The sequence below is a fragment of the Macadamia integrifolia genome, chromosome 5 (genome assembly GCF_013358625.1).
Source record: "Macadamia integrifolia cultivar HAES 741 chromosome 5, SCU_Mint_v3, whole genome shotgun sequence".
NCBI classification, from domain to species: domain Eukaryota; kingdom Viridiplantae; phylum Streptophyta; class Magnoliopsida; order Proteales; family Proteaceae; genus Macadamia; species Macadamia integrifolia.
In genome coordinates, this window is record NC_056561.1 from 45451449 (window position 1) to 45475116 (window position 23668).

General features: G+C 36.2%; 1 protein-coding gene across 1 annotated transcript; it reads right to left on the reverse strand.

Annotated features, from left to right (window-relative positions):
- Nucleotides 1-4817: 4817 nt before the first annotated feature.
- LOC122079924 lies at nt 4818-21888 on the reverse strand. Its single transcript, XM_042646715.1, has 5 exons — nt 21641-21888; nt 16995-17309; nt 15564-15765; nt 5544-5772; nt 4818-5174 (listed from the first exon to the last, which is right to left on the reverse strand). The coding sequence occupies exons 1-5, from the start codon at nt 21731-21733 to the stop codon at nt 4961-4963; spliced, it is 1053 nt and encodes a 350-aa protein (XP_042502649.1). The 5' UTR covers nt 21734-21888; the 3' UTR covers nt 4818-4960.
- Between the last annotated feature and the right edge of the window lie 1780 nt (nt 21889-23668).

Below are 23668 nucleotides of genomic sequence, written 5' to 3' on the forward strand. Positions count from 1 at the left end.
AAAATAACAATAACACTCTAAGTTTTCATAACATTATTGTGCCTCATGTATTTTCAAACATAACCTTATTAATGGGGTTTTTCTCACCCCTGTATTAGTAGTTTCTTCCCTTAACAATCGATTCTAACTGCCCAACAACAGGTACTCTTAACCAAGATTTAAGTATTAGTATTGAATCAATCGCATTAACCAATTCATATTTATATCAATCGTGACCAATATGGTATTAATATTTATTTTCTTTTATTACAAAAATGATGTTTTGATACCGTATTAACTTGATAAGGCTGATAAGTATTGACATTCTTATCAGCGATACCATAAACTAAATCCTTGATTCTATACAATAGGATCAATTAAACAGAGAGAGAAAATGTTTACCTCTTTTAATTTATGTAGCACTCTTAGGCATCGTTTGATAATGTTTCTGCTGTTTCTGTGTCTAGAAATAGCAAAAATGGCTTTCCACATTTTCGAAAACAAAAACGGATTTTTGGGTGTTTGATAAACCTGTTCCTCAAAACGTTTTTTGCAGACATAATACCATTAAAAAACCCAATAGTATTATCGGATGCCCAAAAGGGAGAGAGGGTTCGGTTGCCTCTTTTTAGGTTTAAATAGTTGAGAGATTTATCGGGCACAACAACTTTTTTTTTTCTCTCATATTCGTTTCTAGAAACGACAAAAATCATTTTTAAAATTGTAAATAGACATAAATTTTGATTTATGTTTCTAGAAACGGGTGAAACAGAACAACTTTATCAAACGTTTTTAGGTTGTTCCTTTGTTTTTGAGAATAAGAAAACACAGAAATGGCAGAAACGGAATGTCATCAAACGGTGCCTTAGAAGTTGAAGTTCTAGAGCTTTGAGTTCATACTAATTAAGTACCCTCTAAAGAAAATAGAAAAAGAAAAAAAAAAATTAATACGTCAAGTGGATCCCAAGCAAAGTAGATCCCAAGCACAGTAACCATAGGAATCCAAAAAGAGCAAAAGAAAATAACAAATATTTTATGACAGGAAAAGGGTAACTGATTGCATATCTCATCACCTTTGACTACAAAAGAAAAGCTCAAAGGTGGAGTGTCCGGTTGCAGCAATGTTTTCATATTCCGATGAATAGAAAGATTTTTATTCCCCTAGATTTTGTTTCTTCCGCTGTTTAAGGATTCTTTTATGATTTTATATTAGTTATATGGGTCTGATCTTACATTATTTTTAAAAGAAATTTGATGTGGGTTAATATGGACTAGGGTTCTCTCATCTTGTAATTCGGTTTATAGGATTGAGTTCTTGATCCGTATCAATGGTATTAAAACAATTGATCATCGACTCAATTCATAGGTGGACGGAGCGATCTGATGCCAGAGTGAGAGCGGTTAAAAAAGAATTACTTACTGACAAACAAAAACCTTTGAGCATAGTGAAAGCCCTTTAGAAAATGCTACCTGATATGGAGTGAACTGTCGTGGATATTGGGTTTAAAAGCATGATGATATATTACGATCTCATATCAGTCATATGGAAGGCTGATCCCACGTTGATTTTAAAAGAAAATTGATGTGGATTAATATAGCCTTGAGTTCTCTCACCTTATACACGTTCTAGCATTTCTCTTCTATCAATTTGTCTCATTCTAATGCACCACTAGCCAAAGGTTCCAATAAGATTGAGCATGTTGTATAGAAGAAGCACTTAGAAGGCGATTGTCGCCACTCTATCCTCTTCAGATAACCTGTTATCAATTAAGTGCAGCACTTCTTGAACACTCATTGGCTTTCTATATTAGTCGATATGATATTGATACTTAAAATCATGTTATGTTAAATTTAGTGGCCTATTTCGATAGTATAGAATTGGCATTATATCATTAGGGGGGAAAAATTGTCGCCTAGTATATATGGCATCATATAGGTCTTTTTTTCTTTTTTTTTGTTTTTTTGAACTTTTTCACTGGGAGAGGGTTTTTGCACGTCATGCATGGTGAAGACCGTGCAATAGAGCCATTGGGGGGGGGGAGGTATATCATAGACCCTCATCCCCATCAATGGTTGTGTGCATGGCCGTGCATGGCTGTGCACAAAACCTTTTGCCTTTTATTATTTAAAATAATTTATGATTGAGAAATCGATACATTACCCATTTATATTGATATCATACATGTCTAGAAGAATAGATAAATATTCTACCAAAAAAAAAAAGTCATATAAAAGGATCCACGATATTAAATAGAGGAGAAAGAGTCCATGTAGACTTATCATAATTCTATCAGGGAAAAAAAAAGACTTCATTATAATTTGGTCAACTTCCTCACATTTTCATTGAAATTTCCTTCACGCGTAGAGGAAAATGAATTCCTTCCTCATTGATGATGTCACAATCCTATGATTGAACTTTGGATTCATCTCTAACTCCTGAACCCTATTGTTTATGGTCACAAATATCCTTCTTACGGTCAGTCAGAGAATTTAGATGTCTATGGTAAAGAAATTCTTCCATACAGATGAAAAGAAACCTGGTACTTAAGTTTTTATCAATGATCAAGGTCTACCATGTGTTGCAAAAAAAAAAAAAAAAATCATTAAAGCTCAAATGGATCTATTTGTGACAAAGCATTTTGGGTGCCAATTCAGTATTGCAGTGAAGGCCTTCAGTGAAGCCATATGGTCCAAAGTCCTAACCTGGTTGGGTTGTGGAAACTCTATTAAAATCACAAGGTCAACAGGGTTGGCCTTGCCCTGACTCATCGATCGATCTACCTCCTCTGCATGAGTCTAGATCAAGTTCTCGTACAAGAATTGTTCTCTTATATATAATACTTAATCCACATATAGAATCTACTTATTCTCTCTCTTCTTATAATAGATTTTCATATTGAGTAGTTTCCATGTAAAAATCAGACATCATACGAAAACCATTCATGTAGAAGGACCTGACCCAAACTTCCTCTCCATAAGGGTCAAAGCTCCAGCCCCATTTCCATCCCTTTCTACGTCATTTATTGAAACTAAAAAAGGCTGACCAAACTATAACTAATAAGCAACCAAAGTCATAGAATTAAGCATCCATTACCCAATAAAACAAAGAATTAAGGCTCTCATGTTATGGTTTTGACTTTTGACTACTTCCTTAGTTATCTTTTTCATTTCTACGTAATGACAGAAGGTCCTTTCTTTTTATCACCAATGAGAAAAAAGGTATGGATCAACTTTATTTTATTATTATTATTTTTGTATGTTGGGGTAAAGCCTTTGATACTCCATTTAATGGCTTTCATAAGTTGATTAATGCTCTTTAACAGAAAGTTCAATACCCTAGTCCACATTGGTTAGGAGGGATTTTCACGACTTCATGTGCTTGTGAGTTCTACTATTTAATAGACTAGTCTTTTGGGTTGAAATCTCACATTGCATCATTAATATATGCAAGTGCGAGTAAGTATTGAGATGTTAGGAGTTATAGAGGTGTAGTCGCACAACATCTATTAAGGGCCTTGAATGTGTCTTAATGTCCTATAATGCTTTAAGATTTCCTCAAATGGTTTTTCGTGGGTTTTTTTCATTCTAGCATAATGACACAACAAGAAGTGAGAATAGTGTACAATTTATTACATTGCTTTATTTATAGGCGAAGGGAAGTGGAATGGAATAAAACAGTCCAAGGATGCTGCTATGCTAATATATACTCTATAAAAACTATTGGAAACAACATCATTCATCCCAAACAAAGCTCCTTGAATCTCTCAGATCCTCGTCCGATCATACAAAATTTCGGTTCTATTTGACCACATTAGCACATAGTAGAGCATTTCTCTAGAGGTCTGATAGAGAGAGATGATTAGATGAAAACATGGACAACAAGTCGATTGTTTACCCAAAAAAAAAATCCATTGACTTGAGAGAGACAAATTGTGGTACCTAACCTTCCACTTTAAAATTTTCTTCTTGGTGCTGCCTCAACTTGTCCATCGAAATGGATGCTTCTTTATGTGGTGAAATACCTAATGTAGAATTTGGTCAGCTTAATTTTAGGGTTTTTTTTTCCCCCCAATTTTTGAGATGGGTATAAGACTATATTGCAATATTTGAGTGTCGAGAGGTAAGTCAGAAATATGAGAAGTTAATTTATTAGTACCTCTCCCTAGGGCAAACAAGAACCCATACTCAAAACTCTGTTAACCTTAACTAAAAATTGCTACTATGGGATCATCGATATCACAACCAATACTAATTAAAGTATTTTAATTGAAAAATAGTTGTTGAGGTTTTTTTTTTTTTTTTTGGGTAGAAAAAAATCGTTGTCAAGCTTGTTACACACTAACCCCTCCCCCTTCCTTTTCAAACTTCAAAGTTTATGATCAGACAGAGCCTTAGTGATTTCTTCCACAATTTCCTTCACTGTAGGTGAAGGAAGAATTCCTTCACTGATGCAAAAGATAGATCCTCAACGAAAAGCTGTCAAGAAACAAAACCATATTTTTGTAAGTTGTCCTCATAGCACAACATGTTATTTTGAATCCTGCAGAAGACATGAATATAATGTTGATGTGCTGTGTTTTTTGTATTCATTTTGGTAGAAAATTAGGTAGAGTTGGGAGGAAGCAATCTGTACATTTGGTCATCTGCTAGAATGAAGCAGTGGGTCCTTGTTCCTGGGAGTCTGGGGCTGCATTTTCTGTCAGCACATTTCATGAATGTTCAAGGCCAAAAGCCATGTTTTAACTGTTTAATGTATTAAGAATGCTGAGATTCAGAACCATGGTTCCCTAACAAGCCATGCCATCTTCTCTGTATCCCACCAGGAGGAAAGTGCCAGATTCAATCAACAAAGAAATAGTATAGATTGAGAATTAAATCTCCTAAAATGCTCATATATAATTCAATTACACAATTCTACAGCCAGAAAACAGAGCTAATGAACATTTTATGTTGACCCACTTTGTATCTGATGGCTTGGGGATTATACATGCTCATCTTCTTCACCCCGAATAATTTCTTCACCCTGAATAGTTTCCTCACCTTCATGTTGGTATGAACTAGTCCCCCCTTCTGTTGAGTGGTTGGTCTCTGTTGCATTAACCACAGTCTGCTGTTTCTCCATCATTCCTGACAAAGCCAGTCTTGGAGACCACTCCAAAACATCATCAATTATATTAGAGACCCGCTTTTGGTACCTGCAAAAGTAGTAAAATCAGTTAAGTGAGGCACAAAACTTCAAACAAAAGATCATCTAGGGCTGAACTATGAGGAAGAAGTGAGTGTCTGTGACATGGGCATGAAGGAGGGTCATTTCATACGGGCACTGATTACTTTCTTCAAGACCATCCGGAACTTAGGATTTCCGAACAAGCTCAATCAGGAGTAAATGGCAGTAATCCTGATTCAAGCATTTTTTTTTTTTTTGGGGGGGGAGGAGGGGTGGTACTCATGAATTGTGGCTTAAATGTATACATAATAGGCTACTTTGACAGGGAAACAAATTGCCCTGAAATTGAAGGGACAAGGTGCCTTGGACAAGGATTTTTCAGAAGATTGGGACTGACCTGGCTCTGGCAGCCTCATCAGGAGCATGATGCCTAAGCAGTAGTATGACCAGCACTCCTGCTACTGCATAAAAAAGCCTTGCAGTCCACTTAGGCTTTTCCTCTTCATCCTTCTTGGGCCAAAACCGGAATAACTCTTGCAATGTTGCTTCTTCTGCAAGGATATTTGGGAAAAACCAGACACGCTTTCCAAGAATGATCCACAATGTGCCAAAGATTAGAGATCTAACTGAAAATGAAAGAATAACCATCATAAACCGAAACAAAGGAAACAAGCGAAATTATATCTCCCTTCCTCTCCCCCACCCCCCCCCCCCCCCCCCAAAATGAAGTTTCCACATACTGTGAACTGAAGATAAGAAAGAAATTGCAAGTACTGACTAAGATTTTCCTCCAGATGAGAAGGTAATGGAACAGAACAAGAAATTTCTTCTGAGAACAATTCACATGAAAAGAGTATGTCCGAAAGAACACGAGTTTAATAGGGAAAACAAAAGATTAGTGGATAATAAAAGGTGAAGAAAAGAGTACAGGAGGAGAATAGGGATCACAATCTGAGAAAACAAATTCACCAGTTAGCAATTTTCTCAAGTAGCTTTCATTTAACCAGATGAAACAAAATCATTATTTGTCACGCACTCAAGATTTTTTTTTTTTCTTTAATGGTCAAATATATACCACAATAGGTGATGGGTGGTAGGTATAATTTGCACAAGTTCTCCCGGCATGACAGATCTTCCTGATTCTTGAAGTTTTAACCAATAGCCCTGGGAACAAAAAATGATTTTGTTTACACACTATGGGAGGGGCTGAATTCCCATCCTTGTTTATTGGCTCAAGTTTCATTCTTGATGTCAATTCTGAAGGGGATAGCAGTGTACTGCAACTCATCCAATATAGATCGGTAATCCAAGGTACCCCTGGCATGTCTTGCAAATCATCAGTAAGGCTAAATATTTGGCAGCCAAAATGTATCTCATACCAATGGTAGCATAGATGAGCCAATAAGGAGGGAGATGATTGATCCAGAGGACAAGTTCGTTCCAGGATTTGTCATTGGTGGTTATCCCATTGCAATTTCTTGCATGTCCTTTTATGAGCTCCTTGTATTTCATGCATAATTATTCATGTTACCTGTGATTGCTGTCCAGTATCAAGGGTCAGTGGATCCACTTATCAGCTGGATTGGATCAGAACGGTTAGTTTCAGCAAGGGTCAGTGATCCTTCAAGGATCTTCAAGGTTGTGGCAGCTAATCCAGATTTGATCCTGGAACCTGATCCCTCAAACCTTCCCAGATGTACATAACATTTTCTACTTTCTAGTTTCATCTAATACTTTCTGCCATCCATCGTGGGGAGCTCTAGACCTCCAAATACACACACACCGACACCAAATTATTAAAGGGAACACTGGACTGGTCTGAGTTCATAAGTAGAATTGAAAATATAAAAACAGAAGACAGACCACGTTCTTATAACCCATGAAATCATAATTAAATCATTGGAAGCAGAGTCCAGAGTTTCAGGGATTAAAAACCAAAGTACGCATCTACTTCTCTACTGAGTATGTGCAAAACCTGTCCAAGGTTTTGAATAAGACAAAAAAATTCCTCACAAGACTGAACTCAGTAGTGCTCTACAGATGTCCATCATTAACTGGGCTGGTTGGACCAGCTTGAGATCGATTGGGGGTTGGTTTGGCCAACCTTTTACTGTTGTTGTTTCTTTCCCTTAAATCGATCTATATCAAGAGACCTCAGCCAGCACCAAAGCATGCCTCAGTAGTGCCATATCAGTCTTTGCCACATTATCAAAATTGTTAATTCATCTCTCAATTCTCTTTTATCACCTATGTTAGGTGGCTTACCCTGAGTGTCATGTTGACTAACTATGTTTTACTGTCATATTCTTTGTTGGGAGAGAAAAAAAAAAGTACAGATCTCCAACAAGAAAATCAACAGTTGAAAACAAAAATTTGTTGTTTCAGAGAATATAGCACATTAGAGCAGTTTTAACTATTTGGAATCATTATCATTGGAGGCCAATAGGAAAGAATGAGGTTTTGTATAAGGCAAGCAATTGTTGTCTTCCTGGAGTCCAAGGGTTTAAAATAGTCCTTTTTAGGGTTTTCGTAAAGCAGGTCAACTCTTGCAGAAAAGAACAATTCCATGCTTCACAAAAATCTCAAGTGACAAAAACATGAAGAGCCTACTGGCACATGTCCAAAAAGTCTGTCCTTATTAAGTGGGTTTTTTTTTTTTTTAAATACTTCTGTACTATAGTAATTACAAAAAAAAGAAAAGAGTTCCTGACCTTGTTTGTTTGCTTTATAAATTATTCTTGCATTATCAAAAGTTGTAGGGCCTAACCTCCACTAGTATAAACAACATTTATAAATATATTTAAGAACAATATCAATTAGTATGTCGTACCTATAATATCGAACCTTCAGTCAAGTAAGCCTTATCTGAACTACTTAAGGTCCTATGTGAATCTAGTTCCCTAACCACTCCTTACAATTCATTTGAAGAAGAAATCTAATTAGTCAATCACTGATATGGGTTAACCCATCACAATTTCTTTATTTCTAAGAAAGAAAAGAGGAGAGCTGTACATGGCCAAATGAAATAGCCAAAATAGCTATACAAAGGGAAAGAATTAACAAGTATAACCCTCCCCTATGAATCTATGATTACAATTTCTTTATTCAAAGTTCTAAAACTTAGAAATTAGACCTATAAACCCCCACCCATAAATTATTTAAAAAAAAAAAAAAGGATGTGAACTAAAGATCTAACCTTAAAAAAAAAAAATGATAAAAGGTTCTTTGCACAGTCCACAGACCGAAAGCCTTCCTATGTTGTCCACCTAAATGTGCAAATTGGAAGGGTGATGTGGCAACTCTGACCAGGGAATAGATAGGAGGCATACTTGGATTGCCCATGTATCAAATTTCAGAGCCAAATTCAGTTGTATATCTCTCCATTATCTCATTTTACTTTGTATTTTCATGTCCATCTGTTTTCAATTATTTTTCAAAAGAATAATTTTTCCTAGAGTTTTAAACCCTTATTTTCCCATGTGGCCAATACTATTTTGGCTGAAACTTGACATGTAAACAGGGGACACCGAACCCTATTTCCCCTCAAAATTCGGCACCACCTGATATGTCATGTGCCAGATAATAGGGGACCATATAGGAAGGCCATCCTACAAGAGCCGGGTAAGATACTAAAGCCCTACAATAATAGGCCCAGCAAGCAAATTAAATACAATGTCTCAAGCAACACACGGTACAAGTCTAACCACATCACCCAGCATGCTCAGAAAAAAAAAAAACAAAATATCAACTAAGTTTTTCTGCCAACATGCATCAATTTTGCCAAACACAAATCATATTCAGCTCACTGATGTTTGTTCTAAACCTTAATATGGAAAAATTATCCTCATCAATTCTGAAGTTCTATCTAATTTCAGATCACATTGCAAATTTTCCATGAAAAATTCTCATGCAAAATTTTCAAAAGATGAATACATGCTGAAGCAAAACAAGATCAAATGGAAAAAGGTTACTGAAACAGATAAAACATAGAATGGGACTTCTTTTAATGGAAACAAAGTTAGGTTAGAAATGTGTTGGGCCTTTAGCCCAATCGATTTTCTTTGTAATAGGCCACTTAATGGCCTAAATTCTGTGTAGATTGTAGGAATTCGGGCTTTACTTTCCTATGTTAGTGTGAGATATTTTATTTCATTACAAAATTGTTATTTCTTTGGTTGTCAAGGATAGGATAGAGTCTTGCCTGAATAGAACTCCTATTCCTACATTGGAAAGAGTTTTAATTATGTGGGACACCTATTCTAATAAATTAAGATAGTTATAATTATACGGGACATCTATTCCTACTATGGACAGAATTTCCTAGTCTTTCTTTCCTATTTCAAGTACAGTTCCTTTCCTATTGTAAGCACACTTTTAGTTTCTATTTATTAATATAAAAACCACAAAAGCTCCACATGATTTTGCTATTTAAAAAAGTTTGCATTGGTTGCCTCTATGTTCTGTGGGATTCAGAATGCTCTGTTGTGGGATGCAACAACACTTCGTGAGACACTAACGTTGGCTAATGGGATGTTAGCCAAGTTCCAGGTAGGATGCATGGTTTGTATTTTTCTTCTATTCCTCCATTCTTCTAGTCATAGTTTGAATTTCGGTTGAAACCACCAAGATATAGCGAGGTATCTCGGCTTCGATGAAGGGCAAAATGAAACTACGTATGAGTCCTGTGACTCAATAGAAATGCAGGATTTCGACCGAAATTTTGGTTTCAACTAAATTTCGGTACAAAACAGTGCATATAAAAACACTTTCAATCAAGATGGGTCAGAATTGTGACCCATTTCATGAGTTTCGAGCGATTTCTCCTGATAGAAAGGGAAGGGAGGAACTCAGAAAAAGAACCCAAATTTGGTACTTTGTTACCAAAGCACCTATCTTTTTTGGTGGAACAAAGTAATGGAGACTACTACAATGCATCTATAGTGAAAATTTGAACAGAGTAATGGAGACTACTACAATGCAGCTATAGTGAAAATTTGCCTCATTTTAGCAAGATTTGTGTAAGATACAAACTTAGAGGTAATACCCTTTTGCCCAAAGGTTTCGAGTCTTCTCAAATCTCTGTATGTTACTGATATAGAGTTGGAGGAATGGTTTCATAAAGATGTTTTAACCTTGGTTGTACACTTGACTACTTGTAATACACTTGTAACACTTGTACACTTAGACAACAAACAACTCAACCTTATCACAACTAAATGGGGTCGGCTACATGGATCCAATCAAAGTTGACAAAGAAAAATAAAAGAAAAAGCAAAGGACCAAAAAGGTCCCATCTAAATGAGATCAAGAACATGGATTCTTGCCATAAAAAAGGTCTATCCAAGGTCAAACAAGAGACCAGGCCTAAACTATGCATGTCATTCCTCACTTCTACTCCTAGAATTTTTTTAGGCCTGCCCCTAGCTCTTTTGAATCCTTCTATCTAGATTTCATCACCCCTCCTTACTGGAGCCTCCTCAGCCTCCTCAAGCCTTCGTTGGACATATCGATATCACCTAAAACAATTTTCTCAAAGCTTAACACTTGTACACTTGTAGACATTGTGTAATATTAAATGGGTGCTTTTCATTCCTAAAACATATTTTAGTTGTTTTCGTTGAATTGTATGTGTTCTAACACTAAATTATATATAGAATAGGCTATACTTGAGAAAGTATATAGCTGGAAACAGCGTACATTCCCAACCTAGGGTACGAAACCAAAGTGTTTTCCTACAGTCTAAAGGTTCCAATATGTTTAGAAATGCTTAAGTAGGGTTTTCCTGAAGTTTTGCGACAAAATATGGCCATTTGACCTCCAAAATGGCCAAATGAAACATGCAAAGTTTCAGTCGAATTTTGATCGAAACCTGAAATAACCAAAATCTCGAACCTTGATTCTATTGTACGACGACAACTCAGCCTTATCCCAACTAAATGGGGTCGGCTATATGGATCTTTTCCCTCCAATCAGCTCTATTTCAGGCCATACTTGATACAAGGCCTAAGCTATGTATGTCTTTCCTTACCACTTCTCCTAGGGTCATTTTTAGGCCTGCTCCTAGCTCTTTTAAATCCCTCAAGCCAAATCAAATCACTCTTCCATATCATAGTTGTCAAGGTGTCGCCTAGGCGACGATTAGGCGACCAGGCGGTTTGCCTGGGGCCTAGGCGACAGTCGCCTTATTACACTGCATGTCGCCTTATATTTTGGCACTTATTTATGCCAAATATCATTTAAGTAAATGCTTCATTTACTTAAGATATTATTCATAAGTAAGCAAATACCCCTTATTTGAATCCAATAAAAATAGTTTAAAAATCAAATTCCAAAACGATAAAAAGTCAACCCCCCAGTCCAAGAAGAAAAATTGGATTTTGGTTATAGGGGCGATTTTTAACTTTTAAATGCTTGAGTTTTTCTCAATTATGAAAATTTTATAAATTCTATCATGTTAAAACATTGCCAAAAACCAAAAATCCAGTAAAATAATTTTTTGTCTTGATATCCATAAAATTATTTTCATTCAGACGATTTTAACAGTATTCGCGCACTTAAAAATAAGTTTGACCGGAGCATAACTTTGTCATTACAACTCATATTTAAGTAATCTTAAACTTGTTGGAAAGCTGGTTTTATATTATAACTGATACAAAAAGTCTCATGTAAAAATAATATCATTTGACCAGTCAAACTTATTATAGAACCAGAGCATTTCTCTAAATTTTGATTTTTTATAACTTAATATGCCTTAATGTTAATTTTTTATGATTAAATATGGTTAAATGTTGATTTTTAATGACTTGATGTTGCTTAATCTTGATTTTTTTATGATACAAGGTATATATAGCTTACTAAATAATGTAAGAAAATAGGGAAAATAAAAAATAACAATTGGTCGCCTTGTTCGCCTCAAGGCGTGCGTCTTCTCGCCTAAACGCTTAGACAACCCTCCACCGCCTTGGTTCATCTTAGCACCGTGACAACTATGTTCCATATTGGAGCATCCAAAGGCCTACATTGAACATGGCCATGCCACCTCAAACAAATTTCTTATAGCTTATCATGTATCAAAACTATTCCCAAATTAACTCTAACATGATCATCCCTCACTTTATCTTTCCTAGTTTTGCCACTCAACCATGTTAACATCCACATCTCCATTAACGCTGATTTTATCTATATGATGCTTCTTAACTGCTCAACGTTCTACACCATACATCATAGTTGGCAATATGACTATCCTATAAAAATTTCTTCCAAGTTCTAAAGGAATATGTCGATCGCGCAACACTTCGGACTCACCTCTCTACTTCATCCATTCTATTTTAATTCTTTATGAACATCACCCTCTATATCACCTTCTTTATTTATGATTGAACCCAGATATCTAAAATAATTACTTTGCGAAAACTACCTCATCAATTTTCACTAACTCATTATCCATCCTAGTGTAACTAAATACTAAAGTTATACACCATATAATCCGTCTTTGTTATACTATTCTTAAAACCTTTTGATTCCAAAGCTGATCTCCATAACTCCATATTGGCGTTAATCTCTACTTTTGTCATCCACTAAAACAATATCATCAGCAAAAAGCATACACTAAGGACCTCATCTTGAATGTCTCTGGTTGAATCATTCATGATAAGTACAATCAATAAAGGCTTAAAGTTAATCCTTGATGTAACACAATTGCAATCACGAATTCCCTAGCTTGACCCCCCAAAATTTTTACATTAGTCAGTACACCATCTTACGTATACTTAATTATGTCCACATATTTACTTAAAACACTTCGCTTCTCTAGTATTTTCCTAATTAACTCTCTATGGACCATATCATAAGCTTTTTCTAGGTCAACAAAAACCATCTAGAGATTCTTCTTGCAATCTCTAAATCGTTCCATGACTCTCCTAAGTATGTAGCTTTTTTGTGGATCTTCCTTGTATAAAATGAAATTGGTTTTCCATAATAGTAGTTTCTTGGCTCAGGTGAGTTTCAATAATCATCTCCCATAATTTTATAGTAAGACTCATTACTATTATGACTCTACAATTATTGCAACTCTGAATGTCACCTTTATTTTTGTAAACTGAAACCACAACGCTTCTCCTCCCTTCATCTGGCATTTTCCTTGTGATCATAATCTTATTAAACAACTAGGTTAGCCAAGATAAACCACTGATTCCTGAACAGTTGTTTAGCCAATATAAACCATTGATTCCTAAGCTCTTCCACACTTCTATTACGACCTTGGTATAGTTCCTTCCCTACTTTCATCCTCCTTAAAGTTTCTTTTAATTCAGACACCCTAATTCTTCATACATATATCTACAACATGTGGTGTCTTGATGGGTAATGCAAGCTTCCAAGACACTATAACTCGAAATGTCTTCATTTGGTAGGTTGAAGATATAGTCTTTCCATCTCTCTATAATGCCCTCATCCCTTATTAGTACTTTACCATCTTCACTTTTAATACCTCTAACACAGTCGAGATCTCTACTCTTTCTTTCCCTCATTGTGCTCAAACTATTATAAAGATTTTCATATTTCTTCGTTCTTGCTTTTCCCACAATCTTTTAACTTTAATTCTGGCAATTTATACCTTTTTAGATCTACATCCTTAAACATTTGCCATGTCTTAAAACTAGCTTTCTTAGTTATAATGGTTGCTTGAACCACATCATTCCACCACCAAGTCTCCCTAGAGGAATGATGCTTTCCTTTTGCTTCTCCTAGGACATCTTTAGCAGCCTTCTTAATATAAGTAGCAATCTTGTTCCACATCGTATTAGTGTCTCCCTCAAAATCCCACTTTCCTTATTTGACCACTTTACCTGTAAATGCTTTCAAGATATCTCCTTTTAAGCTCCACCACCTTACCCTAGGGCAAATAAGCTCACATTTCTTACAATTCTGCGCAATGAGGCACATTTCCATGATCACTAATCTATGTTGTGTAATTAGGCTCTCCCTTGGTATAACCTTACAGTGCTTAGATAACAATCTATCAGACCTTCTAGTTAGGAAGAAATCTATTTGGCTATTATGATGCCCACTTTTGAAAGCAACTAAATGCTTCTCTCTTTTCAAAGTGTCATGTTTGTCCCGAATTCTTGACCCATTTTGAAGAATGACCTGCTCCAGCTTATTTTCTTGGCGACCCAAATGGGATTTTTTCTGAGACCCGATCGATGGTGACCTAGAGGAGTATATACCATCGTCTTGTTGAGCAAGTAGTGAAATTTGGGGGGTTTTCGTGTTAGGGTTTCTAGGCGAGCTTTCTTTCCACAATTTGGGTTCTCTTAAGAAAAACTCCATTGTAATATCTTTTTAAACGTAGTGAATCATCTTCTTCTTCACCCGAGGGCGTAGCACACCACATCGGTGTGTGAACCTCATTAAATCTCTGTGTTGTGTGAATCTGTGTTCTTTTACTTTCATACTTGTTGGTGTTTGCTCTAACACAAAGTGTTTACAATGTATAAACACAAGCCACTGCAAAAACTAAAACTGAGATCCCCTCCTCCTCTCCATAACCATATCCTCCATAGCCTCTATGATCTCTTCCAACATGTCCATTAAGATCACCCCCTATAATAAACTTTTCTCATTAGTAATTTCTGGTTTTCTGTTCAGTTATTCTTTATTTCTTCATGTCCTAGTTTCTATAAATTTCTGTTTCTCATGGTTTACATCTTAGCTTTTTAAATTGAACTTCAGACTTGGTCATCAGACTTCATTCTAAACCATCCAACAGTCACAAAATCTGATCTTGCTGCTGTTATGATAAGATTCCTACCGTTATATGACTTGCTCGAATTCTACGATCTGATTCCTATTCTCAGTTATACATTTTTTTATTTTGCTTCAGCTTGATGTTTTACTTTATTACTTGATTCCAATGCTGTTTGACCATCCCTTACTGTTTCAATTCTATCATAAGGTAAGGTCAATATTCTGTTCAGGAACCCTATTTTACCCTATTTTATTATCTATCTTTCGTTGGATATTATCATAACTTCAGATCAGGCCATTGGATCTGAGCCAAATTTAGGATTTTTTTCGCTCCATAAATCAGACAATCGACCAGATTTTTCCACCCATATGAGTATCTGATTTCAATTCATTAACATTTTCTTGAATATGGTCTCTTTTTTCTCGTTGCTGCTGGTTTTAAACTGAGTTTCTGAACCTAATCGCTTAGGCTTCTAGAAACCCACCAGTTACAAATGAAATAAATAAACATAGCCATAGCTGAGCACTTTTCTCTTTCATAGGCATGCATCTCATACTAGATGTCTATGTTGATACCTAGGTAAGATGGCAGAAATATCTAAAGGATATGAGCTATAGAAACAAATTCATCAACAATTTTACAGAAATTTCTAGATACTCCAAAACTTACAGAAGAGCAGGGTGAATATAAGTAGAAGAGCCCCAGCACAGGTGTAGAGTACTACAATCTTGCACTGATGAGGAAATACAGGAAACAAGCAAATTGCTAGTGTCAAAACAGGCCACAGAAATGAGAGAATTGTCTGCCACAGAGGCCGTCGTTTCACAAATGTCCATGCAAAGAAAGCATCATTATCGGAAAAAACTTGATCCTGCACAAACACAGAACAATTAGGAAGAACAAGTTACAAATCAAAATTTTATTCCCCACGCATGACGCACCTACCCACCCACACCCACCCAAGCAAAAAATTACACTTTTGATCTACTACAGAAATTAGGAATTTATCAGATAGTCTAAAAAAACGAAGAGGCACATCATCAGCCATGTCACAAAAACTTAATTTAAAACCTTGGCATGTGTCACATACAATTTAGGGAGAACATAAAGTTACTAAATCGAATTACGCTGTCAACCACTTACTAGAATTATTATTATCAACATTTACTCATGTAAAGGCCAGAGTTTATTACATAGAGACCGCAGCAATTGAAGCCTGCAGAGTTTTAGTTTTTCCTTCTTTTCTTTTCCACCTGGCCACTCAGGCAGTGATCTGAATTCACGTGTTTTGCAACCTCATCATCTCCCACATGGACACCTGCAAGTCTGCAACCCAGCATCCATTGGTAACATGGAAAGCCTGACCATCTTTCTAATAGAGGCATGTTTCTCAATTTTAGAATAGGAAAGGCAAGGTGAAAGAAAGAACTTTTTTTCCATGTCGATGAGGCCTAGAAGGCTAATTGTGCCCCAAGGGAAAAACATGAATCAGTAAAATACATGCATCCCTCATACACATTCCATGTCCCCACCCCACCCCGCCCCACCAAAAAAAAAAAAAAAGAAAGAAAAACAAGCAGTATATTGTTGCATTCTCTGTGCAGAAAACCCTTCCATTTATGCTCTCCACTTAGATCGGAAAATGGGAAAAGAAATTTCAGAAGTTCCAATATCATCATGACCTTAAAACGTTCAGGATCGAAAAACAAATCATACAGTTTGTTCAGAGATAAGTATGATTTCATTAGGAATGCAATATTTAAGTCTCTTTAAAGACAGACCACCATTAGAAAATATTGGGCAGGAAACACATAGAACAACCTAAAACAGGCAAAACACATAGGCCGTCTGATTAATATGTTAAGAAAAAAATTAATTAATTTATGAACCTAACGAAAATCACCCTATCATCTGGGTAAACAAAGTTCAAAATATTACAATTCCCTTTATAAGCTACATAAGGCAGAGCTGAACTAAGTCCCTCCAGGAAAATCCAACGAGAAAGCTGAATCAGTAAAATCAGTATCTCCAGAAGGTCCAGATGCTATTTGGAGGAAAAATAACTTAAATAGAGGCAACCATATAGAAAAGAGAACATACAGGGAATAACTCTAAATGAGCTGGCCAGGTAGATAACTTCCTCTTCCCGGGCCGTACAGTTTTCACTACACGATCACATCTCACTAAAAGATTCTTCCTCAGAAGAACATTGGCGATCTCTTCCACTTCCAAATTTCTATCAGATTCCAGTATTTCTCTTAGCTCTGGATGGTTTTTCAAGAAGCTAACAAAACCCTTCCCTCTGAAATACTCCACCCGCGTTTCCTGTAAAACGGCCCATCTAGATTCTAGATCCTTATGGTCCCTCACCTTCTCAGCAAAAAGCTGAAATACATCCTTCCCAGCAGCTGGCTTCTGAAACATGACATCATGAAGAAATCAGAAAGGAGTAGAATTATAGTATAAAAAAAATGACATTCCAAGAATATAAAGCTGATGCCTGATGCCGTATTGAAGAACATGACAGTAACCTGATTTCAGTCCTATAGATGGCATTTTCTTTTGCTGTTAGGAGTTTATTCACTGGTCAGATAGTGGGTAAGTTATTTAGAAGTTACTTTTGATTGTCCTATGTCATGACTGAAATTGAGTTAGTGTCTTCAGTATGATTTTTGAGTCAAGTTCAGTACGGCCCTAGCTGATATACTCTTATGCTGGGTGATAGCGAAGTAAGTTCAGTTTTCGTTTTGGTTTTGGTTTTCCATGGCTGTGGAAAAGGTTTTGTCAGTCCAACTCAGTCATGGATTCAGTCCAAGGCAATATTACAAACAGATGTACAGGCATAAGCCTACCCCACGATTTATAAGATTAAGCATATTCTCTTTTAATTACTGTAGTTTCAGTACTTGCTCTCAGTAGATTCTCTGATTCAACTGATCGGATTCTTGGCCTTTTATATCCTTTCTATTCTTCTATCCTCCCATTGTTAAATAATGTGCCAGTTTATTCTGATAAGCATGTTCTCTTCTAAGTACTGTAGATTCAGTACTTGCTCTGAAATATTCTCTGATTCAACCGGGTGGATTCCTGGGGGTTTCAGGTGGAATCCTGGTCCGTTATATCCTTTCTATCTTCTATCTCCCATCCTTAAGTAATAGGTCAGTTTATTCTAACTTTCAAACACCTGTGGCACCCCTATTTTCTGTCAAGCTTCCTGCTAGCTTGTTGTGGTCACAGCTACCAGAATAGTGCTCAGATTTCTCTTAACTTCTAGATATAAGTTTCTGGTCATCTATTCTGTTGATTTCTGATTGAATCTGCTGAGGTTAAGTGGAAGAGTAAGACCTAAGAGGTCAAGTCTCTAATTTCTCCATCTTCTGGCAGCTAGGAATTTCAGAATGTGTTTCATAATCCAAGTTTGCAAGTGTTTCATAATCCCTAGTTCCTTCTCCATATCATCAGAGAAATCTTGATTGTCTCATTAATTGAGGCTTTGCTCTCTCTTGAAATGAAAATTTTCTTCATATAAGAGGCATGGTTTCAAGTTTCGGTCGACCTTGTCCAAGATGAACCCAACCAGGTTTTGACCATAATTCAATAGGTTTTGCAAGTTTTGACACTTGATTTCAACCAAAAGCTGGGAGTTTCGCAAGTTTCGGCACTGCTAAGTAGGATTTTTCCCTCAAAAAAATAGCAGTTTTTTGCCAAGTCACTTGATTTTTTCCCACTTTTTAGCATTCTTCTAAAATAATTCTTCCTATAAGAGGGCATGTTTTACATTTCGGTCGAAACTGAGACAACTAGGTTTCAACCTTGTCTGAGACGAAACCAACCAAGTAGGTTTCGACCCAAATTCGATAGGTTTTGCAAGTTTCGATTCTTGGTTTCAACCAAGAGCTGGGTATGCAAGTTTTGGCACTGTCAAGTGCCAAGGAGGATTTTTCCCAATAAAATCAATTTTTTACCAAATCACTTGATTTCTTCCTACTTTTTAGCGTTCTACTCATTCAACCCTTCTACAGCCTGCATTTGCATGATTAGGACTTTAAGGTGATGGTTTTTTTCCAATGCTAATTTTTGGAAGAATTAGTATATAGACACAGTCATGGGTACAAAATATATCATAGGATATATGTATGTTCAGCAAAGCATCAACAAAATCCTTAGTGATATGCAGCTTGTGGATTAGACCTGCCAAGAAACTCCATGTATTGAGTGGTTAGTATTGTATACTTGTATTTCCCTAACCTAATGCATGTTTTGATTGTTTTTATAGCATATTTACACTTCCAATAGCTAAATTATATATTTATATGTAGTCAGTGTTTATAATAGTGTTAGTACACAATAGCATTCAGCATACACTAGCAAAATTGGGTCCGAACCACAAATACCATTTTAGGTGGTTTTTTTTGTGAAACTAATTCATGGAATAGGTTAAAAAAAAATTTTTAAGTGGCAGCCTCTATGAAACAAGACTCCGTTCCAGATACAAACACCAAAATCAACCAATCCCTTCAGGCTTCACTAAAAAATGGCTCTTAGATTCTTGGTCAAAGAAACATTTCAGGAAAAAATAAGCTCTGTCCATAGAAACTCCCCCATTCAAAACATGACGTGATGAGCAATTGAGTAGCCTGATCCAAAATTTATCCACATAATCTCTTCAAGTGTTTTCACTTTTACTGCCCATATTCTGCACATGTAGCACCCCAATCCCCAAGAGAAAACCAAACTTTGATTTTCTTTGTGTATTCTATTTAGATTATCATCCTTCTTCTCAACAATGCATTTACCAATTATAAAGAAAAGAATAAAAAAGACTCTTAACACCAGAATAACCAAGTGACATGTTTCAAGAACAACAAAGGAAAAAAGTAAACTACACAAGATACTGGTAACTCAAAAAATGGAAAACCAACGAGGAAGAGGCCATGAATAGGTGATCTTGTGTCTTCTAGTTCTAAGGTCATAAATTACAAACTTGCGGTCTTCTAATTCTAAGGTTATAAATTATCTGAGAAAAAGGAGGTTGGTACTACAACAAATTTCAAATGTGAATAGGTTAAAAACTGGGTCCTTGAAGCAAAAGCAATTAACTGTCTCTTGAAAGGCACAGCTCATGGTTTTTTCTGCTTTGTTTATTGAAAACATGGCCCATTCATTAGAATAAAGTGTCTATAGAAACATAATTCTCAGGCTCTTTCATCATCATTTTCCTTTTAAAAATTCAAAATGAAAAAGGTTCTAGGTCTCCATCTTTCCCACAAATCCCTTCAAGTATGACAAATCTCACTTTTTAGGATATTTTCTTATTCTGTTACTTATAAAGAAATTTTTCATGATCTTCAAAAGTTACACTTCACAAAGTACTACAACTGTGTTTAAGTCTGCTTCTACATTCCTTTAATGAGACCATCCTCTATTTCCCCTATTTTAACGCATTAAACATGCTAAGGGTAGCAAGCAACTAAGAAATTTTTAAAGCATTTGATATTGCAATGGAAAAAATAAATTGAAATAGAAAATCTCCAAGACAGTCTTCCTTTGGGGGGGGGGGACAGAGTCTAATGGATGTTCTTCATGTTCAAATAACCTCAGTTAAGTGGTTCCCTAATTATGGTCAGGGGTTCTGAACTGGTAGTTTATGCCAATAGGCTACAATTGACATTTAAATACGAAGGCATAATCAATTCAAAATAGGCAGGCAACAGATAGGTAACCAACTATTATGGAGAGGACAACAGTGACACAGACTGATAAAACCAGCTCACAGACATCAGCTTCTCAAAAGGATGCAATTCCTGATACAAATGTTGGTGGAAACAAATGTGGCCTTTCTGAGTGAGGAATTTTTTTTTCTTGATAAATCAGTAACAATAGCCTCTGGGGGAAAAAAAAAAGAAGGCAAACCCAATGCTTCCTTATAGTACAAATCGATGGGCTTGCTGCCCCACAAGACCAAACTCAAATGAAAATTTTGAATAAATTTAGCCACCCCCCCCCCCTCCACCCCCTTAAAAAAAAAAAAAAATATATATATATATATATATATAATTTAAAGGGAGCCCACTTCAAAAACGCTTCTGTTCAAAGGAAAAAACCATTATTCTGCATCAGTTTCACTCTCACTTCCTTACATTTTCATTTTCAGTAAAATTATCGTTCCAATGCAATTCCTCGTCATGAGTCATGACCCAACCACCAAGCACACAATACTCTTGTGTTGAACAGAAACAAAAACACAATGGCTTCTTAGAGTTGGTATGGGAAACATGATGGACTAACGTTCTCTTGCATAATTTATCGGACAATGTTGCGGAAATCACCCGAGGATAAGGGCATCAAAATTGACGAGAACAAAGCTGCCAATACAGTATTTCTTAACCAGAACTCAAAGAATCATAATTGAAAAGTTCAATAATTTGGGCATTTCATTTCAAAAATCTCTTTTCCATTCACCCAAAAAAAAATCCCTTTTTTGGAAAACATTGTACTAAGTTTAATCGCAGGCAATCAAACATGGCGTCTTCCCTTTCTACCCACTACCTTTAAAATTCCATCGCAGAACCCGAACTCCAAACCGAAGAAAGATCAGTAAGGCCAAAAGAAAAGATGCAAAACCAGTATCCATTCCATTCGCAATCGAAATGCAGAGTAAGATTGCGATTGCTTCCATTTGAAACCGTAACGTAAATCTGAGATCGTGAAATCGAATGAGAGTGAGGGATAGATAGAAGACAAACCCTGGGTGGAGTACCGTTGCTGGAATCTCTAGTGCCATTTTGGACCGCTGCTACTCGCCGGGCCCTCTTTTTCTCGACGCCCGATTTCGTCATCGCTCTTCTCTCTCTCTCTCTCTCTCTCTCTCTCTCTCTCTCTCTCTCTGTCCTAAAACCTAAATAAGGACCCGTCTTTCCTTACTATAGAGAAAGGAGGAATTAGAGAGCTCACACCCCGAGCACCCTCTCTGGGGTTTCAGCCCATGAAACCCTTTTTGACCTTTTTCATTTTTTTTTTTTTTTCATTTTTTGAGGATTGTAACCTATATTGCGACAAAAAACACCCAATGACTACCTTCCAAAAAGAATCATTTCAGGGGACAAACATATCATTTAAGGAAAAAGATAGACAAAGAGAGCGTTAGGATAGGCTATGCTACTATGCAATAATATTACTTTCCTTTCTTTTTTTTTTAATCTCCTATTGTTTGTCTCTATTTCTATCGTCTATAATTTCAAATTATTTCGGAAGAATTTCTAGAACAAAATCATAAGGTTGGGAGCATTTTCGATGATGCGTATGTGGAGGATGAGAGTTTTATTCTATTTACATGGTCTATTGCTTTAATTCAAATCACTTTACTTACATCCTCGATCAATTTACTTTTGCTCGAAATTGAATTTCTTCCTTAGACAAAAGACGATGAAAAAGATCCTTCATCGGAGGTAGAAAAGGAAAATCATTATTTCTTTATTAGGGAAAAGTTTTTTTGAGCTGATTGTGGAGGATAAAGTAGCACCCACCCTCTCACCATGTTTCTCTTCTCCCCACATGAATGACTATTGATCCCTTCATTACTACCGCCAAACTTTGTGATTGGATTAAATTAGAGAAGGGGTGTTTCTAACTTTTTACAATAAGGATTTTTGGATTTAGATTATTATATAATAATATTTTTATCATAACTTAGTGATTCAAAAGCCTCAAAACCTTTTCCCCTCTGTTTTTTTGTTGTTGGCATGAATTGTAACATTAGTAAAAGACAACTTGCAAAGGAGCAAATGCAACTTCTCAACGTATAGTTCCACATTAACGTAAAGGGAAAGGAATGAGATACATATAAATAAGACTGTTTCCAAAGGGTTTCTCCCTCTTCTCATATGTGTGAGGTCTCTTGGAGTGCTTTTGTGCATACCTTTTTATACATAGTCCGTGAGTTTTGAAGTTTTTGGCTTGGTTCGGCAGCTTTGTACATGTGAATATACAGTCACCTCTATTTTTATAAGTAAAGAAGTCAAAATGAGCTTTGTTGGCTCTCTTCAAGTATTTTCACTAAGATTGCGTTTAGTAGTCATTTAGTTATAGAAACAACATTTCGTGTTAAAAACAAAATTTTCAGTTTCTGTGTCAAAATGCCATTAAAAAAAAAAAANAAAAGAAATATGCATGATACCCAATAAAATCCTTGCATTAGCCACAGATAAATAGAAAATAGAACTGGAGGGAACATTAAGATTAAAAACTAATCACATCTAACAATATTACAAAACTTTTTGAGATGGTAGCGTGGATGTCCCATAAATGCATATGTTAGATCAAACACCAAGAAATACAAGGATAAACCAAAATAGACCCGTACAAGACACAGAGATTTAATGAGGTTCACACACCAATGTGGTGTGCTATGTCCTTGGGCGAAAAAGAAGATGTTTTACTATACAGAAGAGAGAATTACACCCAAGCAACGACGAGAAAACTCGCCCTAAAACCCTAGCTCAAAAAACCCTCCAAATTACAATGACTTTCTCAATAAGACAATAGTACATTATATACTCCAAGTTGCGGGACGACCCATCTGGTCGTCGTCAATCCGGTCGAACCATACCACGAGCCCAAGCCCGGAGCCCAACACTGATCTCAGAAAACTTCCCATTCGGGTCGCCACCAAAATATGTTGGAGCGGGTCAAGAATTCGAGACAAAACTTAACAGCATATCATACAAACCACTCAGCCAAAAAAAAAAAACCAGCCATAAAGCAAGCATATAAAC